The sequence below is a fragment of the Cyanistes caeruleus genome, chromosome 25 (genome assembly GCF_971803275.1).
Source record: "Cyanistes caeruleus chromosome 25, bCyaCae1.hap1.1, whole genome shotgun sequence".
Taxonomy (NCBI): domain Eukaryota; kingdom Metazoa; phylum Chordata; class Aves; order Passeriformes; family Paridae; genus Cyanistes; species Cyanistes caeruleus.
The window spans coordinates 3,308,429-3,318,780 of record NC_141725.1 but is presented as its reverse complement, the minus strand read 5'-3'; the positions used below and the strand labels follow the sequence as shown (position 1 = coordinate 3,318,780).

Below are 10,352 nucleotides of genomic sequence, written 5' to 3'. Positions count from 1 at the left end.
TTTATTTTGTTGCTGGAGTCTTTGGCAACCTCATGAGAGGTGTAAAAGTCATTAAAGAGAAAATCTGCTTTTGGCACTGTGAGATTTGAAGAGAAGCGATACCTTTGTGACAGTGTGGATGTGGAGAGGCCTGTCAGACTCTGCCTGTCCTTAATGATTTCCTTTGTGCCATTAAGTTTGAGTATTCTTTCTACATTTCCATTTTAGGAATTATGGGAGTAGTATTTATGTCATTATGGGAGTAGAAGGAGGAGGAAGAAAAAGGAGGAGGAAGAAGGAAATCTGGGAGAAAGGGGGAAGGAGAGAGAGGAGAAAGAAGAAGGAAGGAGGCTTGAAAAGTAGGAACTAGTTCAGTCTAGGCATCAGTGCTCACCTTGTTCACCTCCCTCTGATGCTGATAGCTTTCTCTGCTCATTGCTTTGCATCTTTAACATAAAAACCTAAAAGCCAAACATGAAAATACTCCCAGGGTCAGAAGTTACATCTTCTCCCCCTCAGCAGCACCACAAACACCTGGGGGCCACAGGTGGGGCAGAGATGCTGAGGGGAGGAGGATGCAGGACACCCCAAGAACAGGTGTCCCCTGGGGCGGTGCTCACACATTTGGGGTATAACAGTCATAAAATTTCAGTTCCTCCTTCTCTTCCCTATGGCCTATTTTTATTTCTTCCATCCACCTCTGGCTTCCCATCCCTATGTTTTAATTCCTCCCTTTAAAACTTCTTATTCTTACACATACTGAAAAATAATATTAATTTACATAATTACTGAGGGTTATTTCCAAATAAACCTCTATCTACTGTATTATATACAGAATGTTGGAAGGTAAGGAATTCTGAGTACTGATATATATAGCTCTGAAACATACAAATATAACTTCTGTAGCTACATAGAAATTAAACATAAAGAAAATGTAAGAAAATATAAGAAAATGTAAGAAAATAGGTTCTGTAAGGAGGAAATAGAGGTTTCTGTATTTATATTTTCCTGTCTCTAACAGACTTAAGTCAGATTTTGGATGGGTTTAACTCGGTGTGGGTGAGGAACTGCAGGTTCTGAGGGCTCACTGGTGCCGCCACCTGGGTCAGGGTGGTACTGCAGGGCAGGCACGGTGACATCAGGGACTCGCTGGTGTCCCCAGCACAGGGACACTGGGGCTCACTGGTGTCCCCTGGCAAATAAAAATGGAGCTAGAGGCAAGAAGCAAGTGCATGCAGAGTTCCTGGCCAAACCTGCGATGGTTGCAGTTGCACAGGCACAGATCCCAAACCAGGAGTGGTGACAGCAAGGGACAGAGGTGCACAGGGGTGGTGTTTTTATAGAAAGGGAGAGACCTGAGTGCAGGTGGGATGGGGCGTGGAGGGGGCTCACACAGGAGGTGTTGGGGTCTGCAATGTGTGTGTAGGTATGGGCTGGCTGGTGGAAGATGCCATGGTGGCATCATGGAATCACCATGGTGGCTCTGGGTGGTGCTCAGAGTGTGTCACACCCAAGATGGGCACGGCTAAAACTCCAGTGTGCCACCCCAAGTTGGTGGGCTTGGCCAGAAGTCGGTTTTGGTCGCACTCAAGAAGGCATTGCAGGCTGGAAGTCCAAGTTGGCCACCTCCAACACGGTTGGGCAGGCTGAAAGTCATTGGTACCACCCTGAAGGTGGTGGACAGAGCCAGGTGTCAGTGCCACACTCAGGATGGTGGACAGAGGCAAAAGTCACAGTGCCACACTCAAAGTGGCAACGGGAAGCAGTGGGTGTCATCCCAAACTCAGAACAGCGGCTGTAGCCAGGAACTCCCGTGCCATCAAACACCCTCCTGGCTCAGGGGCAGTTCAGAGGTGGCCCCCAGGAGTCCAAGGGCAGCCAGAGCCATCAGGATTTCTCTTGTCTCAAATTTCCAACACTCACACTTTTAGGAGGTGGAATCCCCCTCTGGGCCACAGACCTCACAAGTGAGCCAAAATCCTAAAACATCGCACATCAAGGATTGCTTCCACACAAGATCTGTGAGGACTGAGGGCCAGTTGTTGTTTTCAGGTATTACCTTCATGTCATAGGGTTTCCCATCATTCAGAGGACACTCAGATGTCCTCACAAAAAGGTGGAACTGTTCATTATCATCCAAATGTTCAGGGCAGACCCCACCGTGCCATCTACAGCCACAAAACCTCAGAAAGATGGATATTCTCATATATCCATATAACTGCTGAGAAACTTCATCATCATCCAGACTGGCCATGATTCTGAGTCAGTCTGCTGTCCTGGAGATTCACAGATCCCAGAAGAGCTTCTGAAGTTCAGATCTTGGCCAATATAAAAGTTTCCCTGCTACCACTTTCCATCCCAGCACCGCCATTCCTGCCTTGCTGTCGGAGCCCACATGGTCACCCTTCTGCTGCCACGTTCCTCAGCAATGGTTTATCTACAAAATGCCCCAAAACCCATCTCAACTCCTGGCACGAGGCTGGAAGGAGTCCCAGGAGCTGGAAGTCACCAGAGTGGAGATTCCATAAGGGATCCCAGCAGGATCCACAGGGACCCGAGTAACATCCAGAACTTCATGGAACAACAGCTGAACAGGAAAACAACACAGAAGCGTTTGCTGAAGGGCAGGATTCCACACAGGAAGGAGTGTGGGGTTGGTTTGGGTTTTTTGGGAAATTTGCCCATTTTCCCATCAACTTACAGAAATCCAACATGAAAATAAGCTGGGTGCCCCTTGGATACTCACATGTGAGTTCATCACCTGTCACTTCAGGGTTAACAAATTGTTTCACTGCCCCAGAACATCACCACAAAGAGATTTCAGAATTATTTTTAACAGCTCACAGCACAACCCAGAAATTTAAGCCTTGGAAAAACAAAATTTTCCCTTTATTTATATTGCACCTGTTTCACAAAGAACTACATGGCAGAAGTTCCTTCTGCTGCAAAATGCTGCATCAGAAAATAATGGGTTTGAACACAGATTAGAAAGGAACACTGAGCTTTGGAAATCATCACGAGTTGACCCCAAAATACCAGCACTGTTTTTACAAATCACTGTGCACTTACAAAGCCTAAGTCTTGCCTCAATTTTATTTAGCATTCAGTTATTTAAAAACCACAAGCATTTTACCAGATGATAAAGACACTCTTACCACCTCTGGGTACTAAAATGGAACCTGCAGGGGGAATATTTTTAAGCTGTCTTGGAAAGGCACCAAATACTCCTTGGAACTACCAACAGAACACCCACGTGGAGTGGGGAGAGACTGGTTTTCTTATTTCCACAACTACCCAGGACTGCTTGGGGAGGAATTTTTTCAATGTTGTGATGTATTTATGTGTAAAAATGCATAGTGGAAATCAAAACACCTCAAGGGAGTCCAGTGTCTGTGCTCTAACTCTGGTTACAGCATTCCTGTGAGGCATCACCCACAGCAAAACATCCACCCAGCTCCTCACCAGTGGCCTTCATGACACTCCCAAAGCTTCCTGTGAGGAATAAACCCAAACCAGCCCCCTTGGCTTTGATTTAATAACAGGTTCATTGTACACAATTGTGTTAATTTTGGCCTCTTTATTCCAGTGTTTCTGTACTTTCTACACACCTGTGCACAAACACGCTGCTCATTTACAAACCAGCTCAAAACAAACATCTCACTTGGCCAAACAAAAACCTTGCAGAGGTCCAAAATTAAAATGTTTATTACAGCAGTGTCAGGAGGTTCCTTTCCTCCCTGAATGTGGGCAATATTGCTTAAGGACTGGGATTTGGGATCCAGCAAAACCACCCCGTGTGAGCAACTCACCGACCGTTCTAATTCCACCTTGCACCACACCCAACCATCCCTGCTGCCCACAGAGCTGGGCTGGAGGAGCAGGAGCTCTCCAGGGAACAGAATCATCCTCTGGGCCCTAAATTATCCCCATTATCCCCATGGGATAACCTCATTTTGGGCCAGTCCCTACAGGCACAGGAGTTTTGTTTCAGAGACAAGAGTGAGGCCACAGGCCCAGACTGGAATTTGGGACAGTTCTGAACAGGAAACCCTCAGCTGATGCCAAGACTACAGAAAAAGCTGAGCTTAAAAAGCTTAGAAGCTGTTGTGGTAAATGTGCAGGGCAAGCTTACTCTGAACACACATGCCAGAAAAGGTTTAGTTACGTTCTTTAAAAGGAAACAAATCTGAACATATTTAATAAAGCCTCAGGTCTGGTTTTTATTTACTCCCCGTAGCAGCTGAGGTTGTAGGAACATGGCACAGCAGCAGACACAGCAGAGGATGTGGACAGATGAACTCAGAGTATGCCTGGACATCTCTGGGGCTCCCACTGCCACTTTTTTTCTGGTATTTTATCCCCTGTGATGTAGAGAAGAATAATCTCCATTTTCTAAAAGGGAAACTGAGGCACAAAGATCACAATTCAGCATTTGCAGGAATTTAACAGGTCACAGCTGCTCCCTTTGAAAGCAGTGGAGAACTTCAGCCCCTCCTGAAGATCTCAGCCTGAACCTCTCACCCTCAAATCAATCTCTTGCAAAGTCAGCACCTAATCTAAATCCAGAGTCCACCAAATCCTTGTTACTTGCAGGTCAAAGCATTGAAATGTTGGGCTGTGAGCCCTAGAAATACACATTTGGCACTTTCTCTGTATTAAAAAGAAATAATTATACATACATTAATACTGAAACAGACAAAAGAAATTTCATCTGAAGGAAAGCTTTCCTCATGACCTTGTTCACCCAGGTTAGGGACACATTTATTTAGATTTTCTACCAAAACCCCAAGTTTTCAGCTGGCATGAACAGAATGAACTCCAGACTGAACTCACACACAGCAGCAGCATTTTTAACTCATCTCTGAAGTTTCAGAAGGACCATTTCCTCTTTTGGACTCTCTGGTGGAAGGCTGTTCATGTAATTACCACCCCAGCAGCCAAAAGAATAAGATCAGCTTGATTTTGCACTTAAAAATAAATCCTTTATTATCCAGAAAGGAGCCAAATCATCATCTCATATCATGGAAATGGTCATTTGTAAAGCAATAAATAAGAGGAGTGTTCTGTGCCACACCCTGAATGTTGTCACTCGTGTCTGGTACTTCTCTGGTTAAAAGCATAAAACTTATGCTATTAAAGTCTCACTGTACAACAGTCTGGGAAAGAAAGAAGGCCCCTAAAATCTTTTGCTAAAGCAACAACAGAAAAATCTAATTCAGTGAAACCCAAGTTCCAAGTTGGGTTTCACTTCATTCCAAGGAATTTCATTCAAAGGAATGAAAGCCAAGTTTCATCCCTTCCATGCACAAATGCAGTACCTGACACACACAATCACCTTTTCTAGAATTTATACTGAATCAGTTCTTAACCATAAATTATCTACTTAACTGCTGATTCAAACAATTTTTCTTTAATTTCCTATTCGAGCCAGGGGAGTTGCAGGAACAGCACAGGATACAAAACTTAACTTCTTCCAGCAGGAGGTGGAAGTCAGGCTAAATCCACACAGCTACTCCAACAGCAATAATTATGAAATTTTAAAAACCCAAACAATTAGGGGCTAAAAAGATTTAGGATACAATAATGATGATTGTTCAAATCAATGCATTCAAAATATATGAATCATATAAGAGAGCATAACTTATGCATAAAACTGAGAACAAAACACCTTTCACCTTTCAATTTCTAAAGCAACAAAACAGTTTTGAAAGAACAGGTGTGAATCAAGTAAAAAAATAAAATCATATTATTCCAAACACTTTTATTTGTGAAGGAGTTTCCTGCATGGCCAAGGGATAGCAATGTCTGGAGTTACAGGACTACATGATTCAGAAAACAATGATGATTTTAAGTTGGGCTTGGTTGTTCTCTGCCATGAGCAGTGATTTGGAGAAGTGTGTTTTTCCGTGCCTGAAGCAGTTCTGGGAGATCAATCCTTCCACTGCCTGCTCCTCCAGAAACACTTCTGGTTTGTCATCCAAGACTGCAGGAAGAGGCACCAGAGCTGTGAATATCCACAAGAAGTTCCACAGATGCTGGAGATGAACTCGAGTTTACCTGCCTGCAGCAGATCCTCCTCAGACAAACCCTGATAAGCACAAGTGCCCCTTGCTTTCACTTCCTTCTGAAAGCTTGGTTAAAAGTATCATTGAACCATTATTAGGGAACAAGTTAAAGGTGACATTACCAGCATGGAAACAAGATACTGGCCAGAATTCAGCTGCCAAGAGAACAACCAGCTGGCAGACTCTGAAAGGAGCAGTGACAGATGTTCCACTTGGCAGTGACACGTGCACCTCACCAGAATCTGCTCTGTGGGTTTGGTTCCAGTGTCAAAGTCTGGCTGTTCCAGGTTTAAAGCTCTGCCCAGCAGCAGCTGCAGGTCCTGCACCACTCCCCTCCACAAGCACCCGCCCTGCTGCCAAACCTGCACAGTTCAATGGCTTTGTGACATTCATGGATGTACTAGAAGTTTTCTGATAATGCTGGGGACACTTTGATATCACAGTCTGTACCTGTCTGCCAGGATCCTAAATATCAAAACGATTCAGGTTGTAGGATGTTGGATAGTTCTGCCTGTTGTACTGGAAGTGGTCTGTGAGGATATTGCTGCGGCCGTACTGAAAGTCTCCGTGCTGGGCAAAGGCTGTGAGTCCATTTTGGGACTTTTCTGGGGGGTTTCGGTGCCGTTCCAAGTTCACCAGGTCTCCAGTGGTGACTGGGAGCAGCTGCTGCTTCTTTGCCTCTTGGTTTGCATCATATTTTGTCTGGGAAATGAAGAAAGAAAGTTTTTCACAGAATCACTTAGGCTGGGAAAATCTGAGATGGTTAAGTCCAACCTGTGCCCCATCCCCACCTTGTCAGCCAGCCCAGAGTGCCACATCCAGGCCTTCCCTGGACACCTCCAGGGATGGGGACTCCAAACCTCCCTGGGCAGCCCCTGCCAAGGCCTGACCACCCTTCAGTGAAGGTAGATTTTCTTAGATATCACCTCTTAGATATGACCTAGACATATTCACATACCCAGAAAAAAGCAGAGAGTTCTACAGTCACATCACTTTTTGTTAGAATCTAAAAATTCTAACAAAAACCTCACTCCTCTCACATGCCAAACAAACAAGCTGATCTTTTGCTCAAGATGTTTTGAGTTCCTTCCCTATCTTCCCTTTTCAACAAACATTTAATTTTGTGAGAAGCCCAGCAGCTGGTGTGACCCAAGTCCTTCACTTGGGCCATGCTCATCCCTCCTCTGCAACAGAGCCTCGTGCCCTCTGTGTTGTGTATTTTTGCTCAAGTAGCTCTTAACTTGTACAGAATAGAATTGAAAGCTACTGGAGTGCTTCAGCTGTGTTTGCTGGATGAATGAACAAAGAACTGCCGTACCTTGTTGTACAGGAAGACCCCGAGGATGGCTGTCATCATGCCCAGGACGTTGGTGCTGGTGACGGGGTTGCGCAGCATGATCAGGGACACGGTGATCACCATGATTCTCTTGGTGGCGTTGGCCACAGAGTAACTGAGGGGGCTGATCAGGTTAAGGATACTGAAGGCAATGACATTCTGGGCAAAATTACAGAATCCACTGATTATAAGCAGCATCAAGGTCCAGGACCAATGAGACATCGAGCTCTGTGGCAAAGCAAACAGCAGGAGAGAGAAATTATCTTGGGTTTCAGGTAACAACACAAACACAGCCTGGGGCACTTACCTGCCATTGGAGGAGGAATGTCTGCACTGAGATCTAAAGGGGCCCCCAAGTTGCTTTATGCAACTCCCAACTCAGAGAAACCAGAGGACATTCTCCACACACTCTGGGAGAGTTTGTTTCTGTCTCCAGCTCCAAACTCCTGAAATTTATGCTGTCCCAGAAACTGCCTCTCCTAACCCTGACGGGAATTCTCAAAATAAACACTTTGTTAACCATGTTAACTCGAGTGAAACAATCTGCAGGTGTTTCACAACACCAGAACTACACTGCAACACTTCCGTGCACTTTTCTGCTTGGGTGCTTGGGTTTGTTTGTTGGGTTTTTTCCTCTTTTCTTTCATAACAGCGAACAGTTCTCCAAACACAGCACTTACCAAGTCATTCTCTACCAAGAAGGAAGAAAGATCCACCAGAACCCACGTTGGGATCATGAAGAACACAGCGTGGCACCCGAGGATGTTCAGCAACCGAAGATGATGAATTCGGGAATCCCTCAACACCTGACAAGAGCCATTATTGAACAGCAGTCAGGAAACAGAAACTGCTTTAGGGGACAGGTAAGTTAGGAAAATTAAAGGTAAATACTCTTGTAGTAAGAAAAACTGATGTCTCTTTGAGAAACAATGGTTTTTTGAGTGGTGGCTCTTAGTACCAACAAGATATTAATATTAAAATTAATACTTAATTAAATTAAAATTAATTTTAATGCTCTACAAATCAGAAACCATTCTGTAACTAAATAGAGCCAAACTAGACACTTTAATTTTGTTTCTGTGGTTTCAAGGAGTGCCCAGTCTTGACAGTGACTTGTTCAGCACAGAGGAATGATTTGATATTACAAGATACATTAATAAAAGCTTTCAGTGAACTGTTGAATTTAAGCACTATTGAACTGCCATCAGAAAAAAAAAAATCCATGTTGAGGAGTAAGGGAAGGGCTCAGGATAAACTCAGTATAACAGCTTCAACAGGTAGGAAGAGCTGCAGGGAGCACACACAAAGTACCAACCATCCCTCTGAGCTCTGACTGCAAAGCCAGCTAGAGAAATGACACTGATGTGAGATTACAGCCAGTCCTGCTGAAGGACGACACCAGTGACCAGTGCTGTGAGCAGAGCTGGTACCTTCTTCGAGAAGATGTTCTGAAGTGAAAAGCACAGAGTAGCAGCAAGTGCACTGATGAGTCCCCACATGTCAAAGGACAGCTCTGTGACCGTCGCCAGCAGGACTCCCGTGATGATGGGGATCAAAGACAGGTACACCTGGAGCAGGGACAGAGTAAATTGCATCTGCTAAGAATTTTCAACTAAGGTTACATATCCTGCTGATTTAGAGATTAACCATTCTACTGCTGTAGTTCAAGGAAATTTAAGTCACTGCAGTAGCCACTGACAACTCCAGCGCATCAGACAGCATCACCCATTGTTTAGATGTGTTTTACACTCACAATAAAAGGAAAATATATTGTTAAAATCTGCATAATCTAATTGCAGTCACAAAATCCACCCAAAGCCTGAGCTCTGCTGTCCCCAGCCAGCACAGCCCTCCCCAAGCACTGCTAAGAAAAGAAACCTCAGCAAACCTGTCCGCACCTTCGTCGTCTGCTTTTCCTTCATGATGATCCGTGACAGCAGAACCACCCAGATCGGCATCGTGGCTTTCACTGGGGACGGGAAGAAAACATCGGTGGGGACCTGAGGCTTGGGACAACTCCACCAACCACCATGAATAAAGGAATGGAGCAGGGGCTCAGCCAGACCCAGCACAGCCCAGGACGGGTCCTCCCTCCCTGTCACCGTCCTGGACATTTGTACAGGCTGAACCTCGGTGCTCTGGGACACCGTGCTGCTGGTGCAGCACACACCGGGGACGGGGACACCGCTCTGGGCACCTGTAGGAGCACACGGCGGCTACCGGGACACCGCACCAGGTGCCCAGACGCGCACACACCAGGTTTCGGGTCACCTCCACCGGGCACGAACCCGAGCTGGCCCCCAGGACACCCCCCCCGGGCACCCCCGGCCCTCACCTGTGTGCGCGTAGGACACGGGGACCCTCCAGAGCGAGACGTGCGCGGACACGGAGGCGAAGTACTTGCCGAAGGCCAGCGGGAGGATGTAGCGGGGGTAGGCGCGGGGCGGCAGCTGCGCGGGGCCGGCGGGCGGGACGCGCCAGGCGCGGAGCAGCGGCGGCAGGAGCCCGCACAGCCCCAGGATGTGGAACAGCGAGACGGTGACGGGCCTCGGGAAGCCGCCGAGCAGCAGCTTGTTGACCACGTTGCCGCCGGCGCTGAGCCCGTACCAGGCGAGGCACAGCGCCGACACCCGCGCCCCCTCCCGCAGCGCCGGCCCGCGCCCGCCCCGCGCCGCCCCCGGCCCGGCCCCGGCCCCGGCCCCGGGCCCGGCCCCGCCCGGAGCCGCCAGCGGCGCCGCCATCGCTCCGCAGCCGCCGCCGAACGTCAGCGCGGCCCCGCCGCGTCGCTTCCTGGGCCGGGCCGGGCCGGGCCCCGGCGGGATCGGAGGCGTCACTTCCTCCGCTGGGCCCGGGCCCGGCCCCGCCTGAAGCCCCGCGCCCGCCCCGCTCCGCGGAGCCCCAGCGGCTCCCGGGACGCTCGGGGGAGCGGAGCCGCCCCCGGGACAGCGGCAGGGCAGGGACGGGGCGGAGGT

General features: G+C 47.7%; 1 protein-coding gene across 1 annotated transcript; it reads right to left on the bottom strand.

The window, feature by feature from the left end:
- Nucleotides 1-3,536: 3,536 nt before the first annotated feature.
- SLC35E1 (solute carrier family 35 member E1) lies at nt 3,537-10,145 on the bottom strand. The gene is made up of 6 exons (XM_023942827.2): nt 9,716-10,145; nt 9,279-9,349; nt 8,811-8,948; nt 8,061-8,186; nt 7,363-7,608; nt 3,537-6,746 (listed from the first exon to the last, which is right to left on the bottom strand). Exons 1-6 carry the CDS (start codon nt 10,119-10,121, stop codon nt 6,510-6,512), a joined length of 1,224 nt encoding a protein of 407 aa, XP_023798595.2. The 5' UTR covers nt 10,122-10,145; the 3' UTR covers nt 3,537-6,509.
- Nucleotides 10,146-10,352: the final 207 nt, after the last annotated feature.